At 37.7% G+C, this 16,954-nt stretch overlaps 2 protein-coding genes across 2 annotated transcripts; one reads left to right on the top strand and one right to left on the bottom strand.

Annotated features, from left to right (window-relative positions):
• Positions 1-1,781: 1,781 nt before the first annotated feature.
• sept10 (septin 10) lies at positions 1,782-10,526 on the bottom strand. Its single transcript, XM_044130832.1, has 10 exons — positions 10,383-10,526; positions 9,021-9,135; positions 8,654-8,849; positions 8,330-8,516; positions 5,446-5,607; positions 5,211-5,307; positions 4,940-5,108; positions 4,717-4,849; positions 3,578-3,756; positions 1,782-3,469 (listed from the first exon to the last, which is right to left on the bottom strand). Exons 1-10 carry the CDS (start codon positions 10,410-10,412, stop codon positions 3,454-3,456), a joined length of 1,284 nt encoding a protein of 427 aa, XP_043986767.1. The 5' UTR covers positions 10,413-10,526; the 3' UTR covers positions 1,782-3,453.
• Positions 10,527-11,578: 1,052 nt separating this feature from the next.
• On the top strand, positions 11,579-16,636 carry sowahca (sosondowah ankyrin repeat domain family Ca). The gene is made up of 4 exons (XM_044130833.1): positions 11,579-12,153; positions 13,033-13,412; positions 13,512-13,901; positions 14,610-16,636. The coding sequence occupies exons 1-4, from the start codon at positions 11,793-11,795 to the stop codon at positions 15,063-15,065; spliced, it is 1,587 nt and encodes a 528-aa protein (XP_043986768.1). The 5' UTR covers positions 11,579-11,792; the 3' UTR covers positions 15,066-16,636.
• Positions 16,637-16,954: the final 318 nt, after the last annotated feature.

Genomic DNA, 16,954 nt, shown 5'->3' on the forward strand with positions numbered 1-16,954 from the left:
AACGCTGCAGGTATAGTTGTTTCACAGTGTTATTGTCCTCATCAGTGCAGACATGCTGGTGATGGATGCCTGTTTTCGCCCCCTCCCTTCCATCTTCTCTCGTCTATATCCAGCCCGTGTCTTATCGCGCCCCTCTTTTTCTCCAACCAAACACTGACATGGATGAGGTGTGTAATTGGCAATTTCAGAGCATCTCCAGCACAACCCTCTCATGACATGACAACCTCATCTACCTACAAGTCAAGGCCGTCTTCGATCATCACCTCCATTTGCATTTAGAGTGACTGGCATAAAGGTTGCCAGGGTACATGTGTGGGAATGTGCGCCTGGATTTATGCTCATTCAGAAAAACTTGACTTTAACGCAGATATTTTATATTTGAGGTGAGCAGGCAGCTAATTTAGATTTCCTGCAGAGCTGAGATAGTGTTCACCTTCTCCTGGAATAAAACTTGCGCTCTTACAAACAGGCCTTTGCTGTGCTTTGGCTCAGAGAAAAGCCTCTCCTCTGGGTGTCCTCTTCTCTGCCTAACAATAATAGCAGGGTTGCCACAGGCTCCTGCAGGGAATCAATCAGCGTTCCTCAGCTTTACGCCAAGCCCGTCTGTCCACCTGTCTACTTGCTGGCATTTAAGTCATTTGAAGGGCAATGGAGCCAGAGGGTGAGACACTGCAGCGTACAAAACCTCACACACAGAACAAGATAATCCTTCTGTAAATGTATGTGCTCATAAAAAAGTGAAGAGGTGGGAAAGGGAAAGCTTCTGTAGCCCTTTACAGCCAAAGGAAAACCAAGAATCCTCCCAACACATGCAGGGCATGTCAGCTTTTAAAATAACTTTTTTTCTCTTATATATCAGAATTATGCTTTATATCTTTGCAGTTAAATACCATATAACTGACTAACTTAGTAATTAGTTTTAATCTTGTTTTTATTTCAAAATCCGACACAATTGTAGACTCCATTTTATATATATTTCTGCACCATGTTTTTTCTGACATTTATGTAAGAATTGGGATAAAACATTGACCTTTTAGGGAGACGTGCAGTTCAGCATCCGAGTTGGGAGTGTGGTAGTGTCAGTTTGATGGTTTTCTTTTTGGATTCTGGACTAATCATTAGTTCTGTTTTTAAGAATTTCTAGACCGGAATAGACCTACAACATATAGATTCTTTGTGAGGATGGCCTGACCTTGGGAGATTTACGTATTCCTTCCATTTCTTCATATTGGATTTAATCTGAACTCCAGAGAATGTTCAATGCCTTAAGAGATTGATTGTACCCATCCTGATTTATACTTTTCAGTAGCCTAACCCTTTTCCTGATTTCTTTGGAGTATGTTTTTGTCTTCATGCTGTAATAGTAGCTGGTGGTTAATCAAACTACAGGAATCTATGGCAGTCACTGCACTCGGGTTATTTCCGATCAGATTATTGTGATACTAATTGCCCCAAAATTTATGCAATCACATATTTTAATTACTAGCTTTCAATTTGAAATTCAAGGGTCTTTTTTTGTAAAAATAATTTGTCTCAAAAGCCTAATTTTGTTTAAAGCCTAAAATGTTTTGTACAAACAATAAAAAAGGTTTATAGACATTGTAAATAACTCAACACCTTGTAAGTAAATGTAAAACTGTCCCAGAATGTTGGATCTATTAATCATTTCTACACACAAATATATTTTGTTTTAAATTACTTCTTTTAATATTCTAAATTAAAGTTAGCATAGATTTACCCAAACTTCTGCCAAGGTGGACACAATAGGCAGACACAATGTGTCATGACAAAAATACAAGAATTTATTTAAAAACCAAAAAAGAATCCAAATAATACTGTTTACTCCGTAAAAACAAGTGTAGTAATCTGATGTTTGTGGCAGTGTGTGGGTAGTGTATGTCTAAGTTTTATACACTTAAGGCACTAATATTTGTAATCACAATTGTCAGAAAAAGTGTCAGTAAAAGTGAGTTGAACCAGTCTTTGTTGGAAACCAGCACCACAGTGTTCTGTTTTAGATTTACAGTACAAAGTAAAATCTAAATATGGATACAAAGGAAAAACACAATCCTTCTATTAGGTTTGTTCCCTCAACATTGATACAATATAATGCATAGTTTACTCATGATTTGCAGCAAAAATCCACTGTTTGTAGCAGTGAATAAAGGGAGTGAAAGAAATATGTTCATAAATAGATCCTGTAATATCTTCCAAATCAAAAAATAAACTTTAGCAATCCTAGTTTCAGAAAATCTTAGTATTTATAAATGCACAGAAATGGAGAAAAGTCAGGAAGAAGCACTTCCCTTTGGAAACAACTATAGGAGGACAAATGTTGCAGAACACAAAAGATCTTTATACAAAGCTCAAAGCAAAAATAAAAAAAACAACATAATGAATTCCCATCCATCCATCCATTTTCTGTTTACTCTTGTCCCTTAATGGGGTCAGGAGGGTTTCTGGTGCCTATCTCCAGCTAACGTTTCGGGCGAGAGGCGGGGTCACCCTGGACAGGTCACCAGTCTGTCGCAGGGCAACACAGAGACAGACAGGACACACAACCATTCACACACACACACTCACACCTAGGGAGAATTTAGAGAGCCCAATTAACCTGACAGTCATGTTTTTGGACTGTGGGAGGAAGCCGGAGAACCCGGAGAGAACCCATCATGCACAGGGAGAACATGCAAACTCCATGCAGAAAGAACCCAGGCTGGGAATCAAACCCAGGACCTTCTTGCTGCAAGGCAACAGCTCTACTAACTGTGCAGCCCTAATTAATTCCCTTTGACTTAATTGTTAAAGATGAATGTAGTAAAATATCTTTGAGAAAAGGTTTTGAAGTTAAACCCTTTTAAAGACATATTTCAAAGATTAAGGGGAAATCTAATTCAGCAACAAATGTATGATGTTTCCAGCTTAAATTAAAATTTTTGCATATATATATATATATATATATATAAACAAAGAAAAATGACCTGATTGTAATGATTTGAAAATAATATGTTAGCTTTACTGTTAACATACTGACAAGGGAAGAACTCTAACAAGTCTGAAAAGTGGGACGAAAGAGGGAGAATAAGCAACTTATGTAGAAAAAAATGCCAAAAATGAATTTTTGTACCAGTCTAAGTGATTTGTAAACAACATTTGAAATGGTTTTTCTTCAGCCTGGCCAAAAAAATAAAAGAAAAGAGGTTAAATATAAAAACAAAACAATACAAACCCCCCGCCCCCAAAGAAATAAAAAAAGATTACAAATACATCAGAAGATCGTGTACATAGGTTTTTGGAAACTGTCTCTAAACTTTGGCAGCTCAAGCTAATAAAGGGTACAGCCCTATGTGCTGTGTTTTTCTCGTTAGTGTCTTGGACTGGCTTAAAAAATGTGGACAAAAGGCCACTGGTTACACTGGTCATAATGATGTGCACTTCAGACCTCTTCGGTTTTCACATGAAGCCAGAACTGAAAGACAGAATAAAAGAGATGGATTAAGATAAAAAATGTTCAAAATTTTCCATCAGTGCCTACGTATGCTGAGCCATAAGGCATAAGCAGAAGAGTTCCACCCACTTCTTCCGGTCCTTGTCTTTCTTCCCGTTGACCGTGAAGCCCGGGGGATGGAGCAGCGCAGCCGCAGTTTTTCTGTTCCCGAAAGAAGTCAGGTCGTTGTCCAGAAGACGCTTCTTCTCCTCAAGAGCTGCTTTCTCCTCTGCATGCAGACGCTTCAGCTGCTCAAAACGACCCTGCAGCTAAAATGCAATAAAACAAACAACTCAGAACACATTTTAGAAACATTGGAAATATGTAAATGGAACAGGTGTAAAATTGTTGTTTTCTTTGTTCTTGATTGAAAAAGCAAGAAAAAGCTTAATTTTATAAGCCGATTTGTCAGGAACACATTTCCAGTTGGCTTATGAGGCTTTTTCCTAATCGAAACAATAGTAAAGATAGACGCCCACTGATAAAAGGGTAAACCACAAATTTCATCAAATCATTATTCGGCTTGTGGTATGATTTTTGTTTAAACATTAAACCATTATTATCAGAGATTGTGCAAGCCTTTTGAATTGGTTGGTTTCCTAAAACAGAATCAACTTCTAAAAATAACCCAGACATTTTTGACAGAGTTGCAAACAGGCCAACCAACATACTTCATGTCAGCTTTCTTTATCATTTCATTTCACAACTCAGATCTGAAGTAACTACTTTTGTCCACGATTCAACCATTTAGCAGTTAAGCTGTGCTGAAGTCATACAAAGTAAAGATAATCCCCCTTCATTACTCCACCCACTTTGTGCAATGAATCAGTATCACTTGCAGCAAAAACGGCCAACAGAATGATGCTGCCACTACCGTACTTGGCAGTTAACAAATTTTCACCTCGACTCCTCCAAACAACTCAATCTGTTTTCTCTGACATTCACATAAATACAAAATGCAGTATATGTATACATAGACATGCTGGACAATCCGTATTAAAGTCAAACCTATGGACTTAATGTTTTCCTATTATTTATCAAAATTGCCTGTTGAAAAATCATTTGATTCTGCAAAAATTGTCTAAATGGGTCATTAAAAGCCACACATTTATGTAATATTGATGACAAAATCTTTGGTTACCACAACCTAAACTCAAAAGGTAAATAACAGATATCTGGAATTATATTAATGAGCAGTCATAAAACATTAAAGACATATATTTACATACCTCCCTCTCAGCCTCCTTCAGCTCTCCTTCCTTCTCCTTCACCCTCTGCACAAAAACTTGCCTCATCTCATCCTCCCTCTTCTGCAACTCAGCCAGGAACTCCTGTCGCTTGGCCTCATACGTCTGCTGTAAACTGTGAAAACAAAATGTGTTTGGACGTTAAGTTCGATCGACGAGCTGGCCGCTGGAAGCAGATGGAGGTTTGAGTGTGTGGGCCGCTCACCTGACAGGTTTGCATTCCGGGTCCGTGTCCTTAAATCCCATCTCCTCTAATTTGCAGCGCCGGTAAAGCTCATAATGGCGTGTGTGGGTTTGCTCTCTCAAGTCTTCCATGTTTACACAAATGAGCATCTCCCTCAGCTTCACAAAGTCACAATGGTGCTCGTTTTCCACTAGGAGAAAATTTTTTTTAAATGAAATTATTTTCGTTTGAGCTGGATTAAAACACAATCTTGTTTTGTTGTGGCTGAAATACAAATCCACACTGATTCTACCTTGAACAACGCCCCATGGATACTGGCGAGCTTTCACCATCTTATTGCCAACACACACTTCCTCTGTGCTGCCTACGACAGCAAATGGGAGATGGCCCTGAAAGAATGTAATAAATTCAACAATTTATTCAAAAAACAAAACAAAAAACTGAACAAATAAATTAACTTAACCTGCAAAACTCTTGCTTAAGAACATTTGGATCCAGGTAAATTACTCACAAATGTATTGACTTACATTCATAGTGGTGTTGACCTTTGCCACGGTCTCATCGTCAAGCGGGAACTGGTAGATCTGAACGCCGTTGCTGACCAGTTCGCTCATGATTTTGATCTTGAACTTGTGCAGCTCGCTCTTACTGATTGTGTCCGCCTTGGCAATGACTGGAATTATGTTCACCTAAAGCAAGAGAGGGAGCCATTGTGAATTAACACAACAACAACAAAAAATATTCTTGCTTTCTTTATGTATTGCAAATATCTAAAATTTTTGAACAAGTCATTCCAGACAGTCCAAAAACGTCACAGAAATTAGTGCCTACGTAGTCATTTATGGCTCTGGAGCCACAAGTGGCTCTTTGGACCGTCTACAGTGACTCTTAGTGGCGCAGTGGCAAGATGTAATAAAGAGCCAGCTAATGCATTTAAATGAAGATTTAATAACAAATGCAGGTAAGCAGTTCGTTAGCAGTTTACTCTATCGCAATAGAGTAATTGCAATAAATATCCACAAAAGAATGATTCCAAATGTACCAGTAATATTATTTTGGATATTACTGGTTCTAATATATAAACCTAAGAGGAAAAAAATATTTTTTAGAGGATTTTCTACAACTATTAACACCCCATAGAAGAAAAATTTATTCACTCGAGTCATTGCAAAGATGTTGGTCTTTTTTTGTTTTAAAACCTAAAAATAGACATAAAGTGATGGTTCTTTAAACGAAAGAACACATTTTCTGTAGTAGATATTTATCAAAAATTATAAACTGTTTTTACTTCAAGTGATTGTGTGACATTTGTATCCCTAAACAAACCTTATTTGGCTGGACTGAAGGCAAAATATCTCTTTCATTTACAAAAGGTTGCAGAACCATGGCATAGATAAATAAATGGAAAATATTAATACGGTATCTTCTAAATTTTCTTATCTGAATACGATGAGTAATGAGTTAATAACCAACTTAGAAGTAGACCACTTTAACTACATGTAAACAAACATGTACCTTGTTCATGGCTTGAGTTTAAACAAAACCTAAAAAAAGAATTAATGTTTCTTTCTAAATCTAAATCTGTTTTAAGATGTGTGTAATAAACCATGTTTTACATGTTATTTCAGGCCCACCCGTTCAATCACCCCACATTCCTCTCTGTCATCTCACCGTCCTGTAGAGGGGCTTAGAATAGGTTTCTGCCACTGGGCGAGCTTCTGGGTCAGACCACACAGCCGTACACACACATGCAGAACACACACTGCTCCCAGAGGAGAAAACAAAACGATGCTAGATCTGTTCCAACAGCTGTCTGAGTGACTGACTGACTGACTGTCACTGCAGCAGTCTCAACAATTGGCTCTGTGTGTATCCGTACAGTGACACAAAAGGACAACTCGAGTGTCTGTGCGTGACGTGGTTCCAGCATTCTCCCTCGCTCTTTCTATTCCTTTCACACGCAAATCCAGAGTTATTGCCACTCCAGAGCAACGAAACCACACAAAAACTCACAGACGTAGCTACACACAAACGGATTGGGGGGGGCGGGGGTGAGCAAGAGCATGGGAAAGTTTCTGACCACTTAAAGAGGGATGGGGAGGGATAGAAAGGCTGATAGTGAAGCTCTCCCAACACTCGCACAATAAAACCACCACAGCACAGTTTCTTCTGAAACCATTTTCTCTTTTCTCTGAGGCACATTGGTTCAACACAAGTCCTCAGGAAGCATTATATTACAATTTATATCTTTATAAAAAGGTTTAGGTTTAATTATCTACAGGAAATATTCATTCACCAGAAAATCTTGCTGTTACACTGCTGACTGATTAAAACATAAACAGGGCTCCAGATTGATTTACTTAAATTAAGTTCAACAACTGTTTCAGCTTTCATTTAAAGCCTTTTCATTTATTACTTTCCTCCAAAGTTTTGAATTAAGTTTTATTACTCCTAATCATCTTTATATACATATATATATATATATATATATATATATATATATATATATATATATATATATATATATATATATATATATATAAATAAATAAATAAAACTTCACTGACAGTTTAACCAATTCCTGTTTATCAATGCATTTCTATCTCGCTTTCTGCTAAAGCAAAACCAACTGAGTGTTTGTCCTACAACTAACATTAGGGGATAAAAAAAACGAAAAAAAAAGCAAAAAAAAAAGCACAAGGCTGCATTCGCGTGCAGGTTCAATATTAATTATCCCGCCTGCTCTTAGAGTTCTGAAGCCGAAACGATTAATTACTGAATGACAGGTGATATGATGTTCTCATCTTTTCAGATGGAGTTTATTATGGCGCCCATGGCTAAACAATCAATGGTTAATGGTTGCCTTCAATCACCGCAACATGTTTGTGTAATTTAATCTGCTAGAAAAACAGACCCTAGGCATCAGGAGATAAAAACTACTTCATTCTATCTCTGTAGCCAGAGACAGAGCCTAATATGTGGTTTTACAGGAGTGAGCAGAGATTAGGCACAAAACACTTCCTGGAAAATTCTTTCTGATTTCTACACACTTTCACTTTCAAAATGTTTTATTTTTAGACTTTCTGATATTGAGATATTAAATACACCATAGACATTTAATATAGTATAAAGATAGTATCTCTAAATGTTGCTCATTTTCTGTGTAACACTTATTTTCTCATTTTGGCTTTGAGCTGGATGACATAAAAAAACATAACACTACGTCTCCTGCTAGACTCCTCTAGATCTAAACTTTTCTAACGCCTAATTTGCAATAATTCATATCCAAGCTACTGCCTGTACTGAAAGAAAGAAATTTCCAATCACAATTACTGTAAGATTTGTACTTTAACAGAAATAACCTCAAGATTAAGCTTTCACGAAAACCAATTTCTGTACTTTGTTTCCTACCTTGCTGTCCAGCTTCTTCATTGTAACAAGGTCCAGGGACTTGAGCGAATGACCCGAGGGGGAGATAAAGTACAAGCAGGCATGCACTCGTGAGTCATGGTAGTTGTGCAAAGAGCGCTTGATTTTCAGCTCCTCCTGAAGGTAAGTCTCAAATTGCTTATCAATGTAATCCACCACCGGCTGATAGCTACAGGACAAGAGAACAAACATCAGTGACTGTCTGCATACACAACCTCAATCCCACTTTTACTACATTTAAGTAAAGTGATATTCCCTGAGTGACAAACATCTTAGTTGAGACCCCCAAACATTTGTTAGTCAGACCTTTCTTGTTTGTTCATTTGGTCCCCAAAGCCAACGGTGTTGACCACAGTGAGACGGAGCCTGACGTTACTCTCCTGCAGGTCGTAGGTCTGAGCCCGCAGCTTCACCTGAGGTTCAAAGTGGGACGACTCAAAGTTCTCAAAGTTGGTGTTAAACAGTGTGTCCATCAGTGTAGACTTGCCAATACCAGTCTCACCTGGAGAAAAAAAAAAAAAAAAAAAAGACTTTTTCACTTTATAAAATTGATGATTGTTTTTTTTAATATTTTTACTATGATATGTATTTTCAACAATTTATATTATTAAATTAAGAAATTAAGCAATTACTGGTAAATATATGACTAAAGTAGATAAATATGACAAAGTACCAATGCAGAGAATATTGAAGCAGAAGCCCTGACTGATGGACTTGTTGACAAGCTGATCTGGGAGACTGTCAAAGCCGACATGGCCAGCTAGGGACAAGGGCCGGGCTCCTTTATCCTGTAGAAACGATTACACAGAAAAAGATAATTAAAAAACTCATACAACTATCTCATCTCAAAAATTATATTTACACATATTTGCACATATAGTCTGGTAATTGCTGCCTGCTGCAAAGTTACAATTAGAGTCCATATCTGCTCTCGCATCTGTGACAAATGCCAAAGATAAAAACTTGACATATAAAAAGGTCATTTGTAGCTAAATAATTGTCAAATCCATTAATAATGTACAATGTGAAAACTAGAATATTAAAAAGGCAAGTACAACATCCAATCTACATCAGATGATCAATATTTAATATGGATGTTTCTAAGACATAACAAAATAGTTATTGTGAAGTCAAACTGCGTTGCTGCCAACATTTAAGAAAATGAAAATAAAATTAATTTCTAGCTTGCAGCTAAACGACAATAGACAACAGGGGGGGAAAACACACACAAGAATCAATACATTCCCCTAAAAACTGGCAAGTTAATAAAGTGTTTAACAGTTTGATGTCAATACATTACTGAATGTGACATAACCTACAGCTACCCATCAACTGATAGTGTTATCAAGTTAAAAAAAAATTAAAGAGTTCAATAGTTTTTGAAGTCATAGACATTACAATTTTGAGTTGTCAAATTAGTTAACTTAAGGCATATAAGGAGTTAAAATGAAATAAACTATAGGTCACAGGAACATAAATGGTCACATAAGGTATGTGTATACTTATTACATTTATGGTATGTTGCAGTTTTAAAGATCCCTTTTAACATAAGAGAATATCCACCATATTATTTTATGTTTATAAAATGTATTTCAAAATGTTGGCAGCTTGAAAACTTTGGTTTTCTCAAACAGTTATCTTTGGCCTGATATTCCTCGATGACAAATTTCATTCAGACTGATGTATCATTAACTGTAATACGTCGTACTAAATGAATATCAGTCAATATCTCGGAACATCAGTATTTGCTATTTGCTTACACTTCAGTGTTATGCTAACTAGCTAGTTCTTTCCTTGGTAAAAAGGAAAAAGCGAGAACTACTTTGTTGTAAAACAAATACAGATAAATAGTTAAATGAACACTATATATGTTAAATTGTAGTATAACTACATTGGTATATATCACATTAAACTTTCAGAAACTTCAGGAACAATGTAATGTTAGCTTCAGCTAACTTAATGATAGCCGCAGGACACTCCCTGCTCAACTGTCAAGAACAATCTTCTTTAAAACGCAAAGTAAATGAATGCTCACCAGCTGTCGAGCTACATCCGAGGAAGCCATAATTTTATCAGAACGCCTGAGCAAACTCACAATTAATTCAACAAAACTACAAGAAAGCAACTTTTAAACCCCTCAGATTCTTTTCCAGGACCGACTACGCTCGACAACTAGACAGACGAGACTAATCAAAACAATGTGGGGATTTGAGTATGTTTTGTTGTGTGTACAGTTGTTTTAAAAAATACAGCGTTGCTGAAATATTTCTAATTTATTGCTATAATGGACTTTAAGCAGATGATGAAATTAGATCTTAATATTATTATGCGCCAAAAAAGTGAAATTACTTCATGAAATCATACGTATGCACCCCTTCTTGTAAAGTGGTACAGCCCAGTTTAATTTTCCCAGGCGCTCCCTGTTCCTGTGCGATGTTGCGAAAAAAATGGAATCTGACCTGAAACTGGCAGGTTAGACCTGAAAAAAACAAACAAACAGTGAGTCTATATAAAACAGTTATCTAAATAATAACAATAACAATAGCAAAAATAACATTTTAATAAATAGAATTGTTGATATCTAAAGAAATCCCCAAAGAATTTAAAAAAGGAAAAAAAAAAATCCCAACAAGAAAACAGATCACCCACCTCTCAAAATGTCTGTGTGTTTTTAAAAACAAAATATTAAAATAATAATGGCCCAATTATGCTGTTTGGTACATTTTCGGACTGAAGATGGGTTTAAATTCATTTTCAGCTGACTATTTTTCAACTTTCCTTTTTGGGCTTTAATCCTGCTAAAATTGTTATTTTGATTTTTTATTTATTTATTTATCATGTTTTCTCATTAATTTTTCTTGTATTTTATTGTACTTTTTAGCTATTTTATTCCTAATTTAAAAAATGTATTTTATTGTTATTCTAATCCTTTATTAATTTATTGCATTATTTACAAAATCACGTGTCTATTGGTTTAAAGTGCTTTTGTCAATAAAACTGGCTTGGTTTGGCATACTAATTTAATTTGCAGATGTTAATTTATGTCTCAATTAGGACAATTACGCCTACTGAAATGCACGTAAGATAAAAGTATGCAAAAATTACTAATCAAAATTAGTTGAACGTAGTTCGGTGCTATTTGCATTCGGCAAGGAAGCTTTCTTTGCATTTGTTTTTAAAAAGTGCAACAGCAGACAGAACTTTCGTATTTGCTTTAAGCATGATCTGTAGGGAGCACGCAAACGCAGCATTCTCAATGTATGTCCAAGCGCGCCCTCTATTGACCAGAGTTTGGGATACAGGTCCTAGCAATTGAAATGAGAAGGAGGAGGAGATGCTGTCATCTGCTGTGGCTGAACCGACAAAATTAGAGAGACCATGGGTGTGTTTGGAAAATCTGTTATGCCACTAAGCCATTTGTAACTGCGGTCACTCGGAGACGTTCATGAGGACGATGGCGTCCCAGCAGTGCACGATGCAAGCCGTGCACGAGTTCCTGTTGGAGAAAGGAGGGAGGGTCCGACAGATGGAGCTGATCGATCATTTCACAGCTCCTTGTGGCTCTAATGACCAGCAGAAAGAAGGGGCGGGATGGGAGTTGCTGAGGGGCTTTGTTGACAGCGTGGGTTTCGTGGAAGTGGAAAACGGGGTAAAATTTGTGTGCTTAAATGACGAGGGTTGCGAGGAGTCGGTGATGCGTAAGGACGCCGACGGCCACGTTGATGCGGAATGCAACGGCAACGTCCAAGAGACGCTGGACAACAAACAAGTGAACGGCAACCCTGATGAGGACGGAGAATCAGCAGGTGAGGGTGACGCGATATGATTTAAATGCACCTATTATTTATTTATTCTTGTATATGACCTCTAAATGCCTGGGTGATTGCTTGTTTAACTTGGAGTTATTATTAGTTTAAGCTCAGGAAAATGTAAAGCATTTGTTGAATATTCAATATGAATCAATATTTTCTCGATCAATAAAAACCTTGCAAAGAAATTAAAGGAAGAATTCAAAGAATAAGAATATCATTAAATTTATTCTCGGTGAGCTGCAAAAGCAGTATCACTACTGTACCTTTTTACATTTATGACCATAAACTAAGACGTCTCATTGGGATCTAATGTGATGGAGCATTACAATGTGGGGAAAACAATATAAATTGGAAGGTTATGGTTTCACAAATAAAAATCTTAAAAGTGTTTTGTGAATTTTCCTTGATGTCCCTAAAAACATAGTTCAAACAAATTAATATGGTGTACACTTAATCCAGCTAAAATAAGTATAAATACTTTGGATTTCTTCTGATATATTTAAAATACATTATTAATCCGAGGGAGATTAAGTATTGTTGATGACTTTGTGCATTAAAGAATCTCCTGTAGTAGTCTCTGCTACAACGATACAGAAGAAGCTTCTGACTGCAGATCCTGTCGTTGTTTTGCTGTATCATAAAGAGGATGCTCAAGGCTGTCAAATATATGTTTAATTTTAATAAAGCATTCCTTTTTCCAGCGGTCCATCATCCAAAACAGAAAGAATATGGTGCAGATGAAAACTTCCAATAATAAGCTCACAATAAAGTGCATAAGATTGTGGTTGTAATGTGACAAAACACAAAAAAGGGCACTGTGTGTGCAAGCCATTGTTTTTATCAGTTTAATAACACATTGTGATTGTTCTACAGAAGCGTCAACCTCAACCAGTCTGGATAATGACCATCAGTCAAATGGCAATGAGCAACCTGCAGCACAGGCCCAGGGTAGCACCGATTCAGGTACTCCTACCACTGCTGGAGGAGGAGTGGTGAGGCTGAGGGACAGGAGGAGGCGAGAGTCTGCGCCAGCTATTGGGACACACGACCTAGACCAGGCCCATGCTGCAGGCTCCCACAACCATGTGGTGAGAGGGACACGTCGGGTGTCTAAAGGATCCCAGCGAGCCATGCTGATCAGCTGCCTGTCTGAAGACAGCGCACTGGAGGGTCTGGAGTCTGTGGGGGAAATACAAACACCGAAAGGAAGCCGCAGGAACTTCATAGAGCTGATGATGAGTAGCTCACCTCATGTGAGACATACAGAAATAATGTTAACATTTTACTGGTGTTGTATTCGCTGTATTTGTATGTTTTGGAAGTGTCTAAAGAGAACTTCCTTTATGTGGCAGGTTCGGAGGTCTCTGATCAACCGTGGTTCACTCATTCGAGACTCTGTGCGGAGTGACGGCGACTCATCGTCTGTCCTCTCCTCAGCCACAGACGAGGACAGCTCTTCTATCACCTTGGACCCCCTTGAGCATGAATGGATGCTCTGCGCCTCAGATGGCCTGTGGGAGAGCCTGCAACCCCTGTTGGCTGTCGAACCGAGTCTGGTTGCCAAGAGAGATTTTGTGACCGGATTCACCTGCCTCCACTGGGCTGCGAAGCATGGCAAGGCTGAGCTGCTTTCCCAGCTGCTGGACTTTGCCAAGGAGAACACTATACCTGTAAATGTGAGCGCAAGATCAAGTGCTGGCTACACACCGCTACACCTGGCTGCCATACATGGACACACACAGGTGGGTAGCAGGGAGTGGGGTATCATGTGTTGCACTTCCTTGTTGTAGCTGCACAATTACCAACAGTCTATCTGCTCAGTTAGAATTAGTGCATTGGCTTGTAAGAGAAAACTGCACTTGTAATGGCTTTCTTTCAGCAATGGATTTCTTCTTGTCACCACTAACATGTTATGAATCTTTCTTGTAGAGTTACCATGTGACTCTTGGCCATTTTCTAATTAATCTTCTTGCCTGGCCTAGGTGGACAATCATATGTTAAAGTTGCATTTGAGAGATGTACTCTTTACAATTTTGGATAATGGATTTGAAGAGTGTCCAAATGTTGTTTAATGTTGTTTTTACCTTGACTTTGCTTTGAACTCAACTCTGGCTGACCTGTCTAATGTGTTCTTTGGTCTTCATGAGACCAATTCTCTCTAGCGTTAGTTACAAAGAAGTGGACTAAGATAGATTTACTAAGATGGGTGAATTCTGGAGTTACCAGACTTCTTTGAAGTTTACTGAATACAAATATATGGCAATATTTAACATTTTTAATTTGTGGAAGAAAAAAAAAACATGTATCTATTTTCCCCAGTTGAGTTATGTGTGTTGGTATATCCCATTAACATTTACTGAAATTTTGGGATTGCGACATGAAAATTTTTGTAAACATTGTAAGTTGTTGGAACACTTTTGTGAGGACTAATGAAGATGTTTTATTGTCAGGTGGTTCGTGTGCTCCTTTCTGATTGGGAAGCGGACCCTGATGCTCGGGATTACAGCGGGAGACGAGCTATCCAGTACCTCTCCCCCCTGCTGGCTGCTGACCTGGAAAGGGAGGGGTTGGTAACCTCACCTGGACCAGAGTCAGATACCGAAAATGCCAATGGTGGCAGCAGCAGAACACGAGGTTGGAGGTTGCCCAAAGTCCTCCAGGGCAACCTGAAATCACTACGATTGCTGACCTCACCCCCAGAGACGCCAGAGGAGTCAGAGAAAGCCAAGGGAGGTTTGCAGAGGAAGTCGTCCCTGAGCCGGCTGAATGCCCGGTTGCATCGTGGGCGCCACCGAGCCCAGATCATCCATAGTGCCTCCTTCAGGGACACTGGGGAGGTAGGAAGAGGAGAAGAGCTGCCCAGGAGTCCTCTGAGAGCCAGACCACTGTCCAACCTGTTTGGATAAAGTTCTACCAGCAATACAGACCAAGCTTCATACATTTAAGATTTATACTTACATTTAAAATCTGACAGGTCAGATCTCAAAATGATAAGACACAGAACATTTTTTGTTTATATTGCAGAAATTTACAGAAATAATATGTTGTCTTGAATTTGTTCATTTAGTTCATAATGCAGTGGTTTTTGTTGAGCACTATTGTGGCAGAGCACAGTACATGTAGCGTTTTCTTGCACTTGGCAACACTTCAACTAAAAACTGTTTTTTTTTTCTTCTTTTTTAAAAGGGCTGTTTAGGACCAGCTAAGAAGCATCACACAAGCCAACATTTTACACTGAATTACTTTCCAGCAGGTTTATCTCAAAATGTAGAGAAATGTAAGCCGTTTGGATTGACTCCACTATATCCTCTAAAACTATATCTTTGTTTTCAAAGTAATATATTTTTAGGAAGGAGTTTCTACATTCCAACTCCACGTAACTGGATGGTGCTCAAGTTTTCTTGTATAGTTCTATAATGTTTTTATCGTAGCAGATTTTATTATTCAACATTTTACAGTCTCCTTGTTTGCACTTGTCACTTTGAGGTTATTGGGGGGTTTTAGGACAAGCTGAAATACCTGAAATGTGTTTCAGGTTTTAAGTCTTATCTTTAAGTTAAAAAGATAAGACTTTTGTATGCATAAACGTACACCTGATTATATAACCTGTCTCATTTATCTTCACTTTAAATTAATTATAGTAATAATAGTTTCTACCAAATAAAAAAGCAAACAGAGATTGTCATTCCTTTTCTTTTTGTCTATTGCTGTATGATTTCAGTGTGGAAATGCACAGAGCACATAATTTGTGTATTTTTTTTCTGACAATTATGTACCTCGCATTCACTGATATCGGTTCCCTTTTTCTTTTGTGACTTTTTAGTTCTGTCTGAATACCTATTTAAATTTTTGGGTACTACAAATATACACCATTAAGAAATTTATTTTTTTGGACCTTCAATTCTTCATATGTTCAAAGTTTACAATTCTGCTATGTCACATATTTGCAGCTTCATGTTCAGTTTTGCATAATGACTATTTAGATGATTCTGCATCTCAAGCAGAGAAGTGATTCATGTAAGAGGCTTCATACTGAAACGGGGCTCTCATTGTCTTCTATTTGCTATCAATGGAACCTAGCATTTACACAATTGATTATTATGTATTTATTTGCTGTGTATTGAATAGTAGCATTGAGAAGACCTCCTGATTGGTTTCCCAAATATGTGAACCCTAATTGCTCAGTGACAACCCAGATTTCTTGAATGTTTTCTTTGTATTTTGTAGCATTTGTACTAAAATCATAGGACTTTTTTCTTTTTTTAAAATTTAGAAAAGCATAAATTAATGTTGGTTCTAAGCTGCATGAAGTTTAAGTGCTGCTCACTCCTTTTTCAATTGTAAATAGTTGTCAGTGTAGTTGGTGATATACTGTGAAGTTCTTCAGTGACGTGTGATCATTGTTAAAGAGCCACTCTGTCATTCTTGTTGTGTTTGACTGGTAAATGTGAAATAAAGCAATATTTGTTTACATTAATACACAAGTTTGGAGTCATTTCTGAAATATATTCAGTTGTTGTCACTACAGCTAACACTGTTAAATAAGGTATTTGCCATGTAAAGATCAGATAAGGAGAGGGAGAGAGAGAGGGAAGTGGTCAGAGATGTGGCATGGAAAAGCCCTACATTTCCAAAAGAATGACCCAATTTATCTGCTTTGACTGCTGGCTGCCACTGATTGTGTTTGTGTTGTGGTGCTGAAGAATTGATGATCTGATGACCCTCTGGGTCAGCTTTGGAGCTGCACAAACAGTAAATCCACAGCTTCCTGTATGTGAGCTGCACAGCAGCAGAT

The sequence above is a fragment of the Gambusia affinis genome, linkage group LG11 (assembly GCF_019740435.1).
Source record: "Gambusia affinis linkage group LG11, SWU_Gaff_1.0, whole genome shotgun sequence".
Taxonomy (NCBI): Eukaryota; Metazoa; Chordata; class Actinopteri; order Cyprinodontiformes; family Poeciliidae; genus Gambusia; species Gambusia affinis.

Coding starts and splice junctions, on each gene's coding strand:
- sept10 (XM_044130832.1), bottom strand. CDS start 10,412: ATGGCTTCCTCGGATGTAGCTCGACAGCTG. Junction 8,517..8,653: donor CAAATGAACAAACAAGAAAG/GTCTGACTAACA, acceptor CTTGTCCTGTAG/CTATCAGCCGGTGGTGGATT. Junction 5,109..5,210: donor TCCATGGGGCGTTGTTCAAG/GTAGAATCAGTG, acceptor ATTTTCTCCTAG/TGGAAAACGAGCACCATTGT.
- sowahca (XM_044130833.1), top strand. CDS start 11,793: ATGAGGACGATGGCGTCCCAGCAGTGCACGATGCAAGCCGTGCACGAG. Junction 12,154..13,032: donor TGAGGACGGAGAATCAGCAG/GTGAGGGTGACG, acceptor ATTGTTCTACAG/AAGCGTCAACCTCAACCAGT. Junction 13,413..13,511: donor TGATGAGTAGCTCACCTCAT/GTGAGACATACA, acceptor TTTATGTGGCAG/GTTCGGAGGTCTCTGATCAA.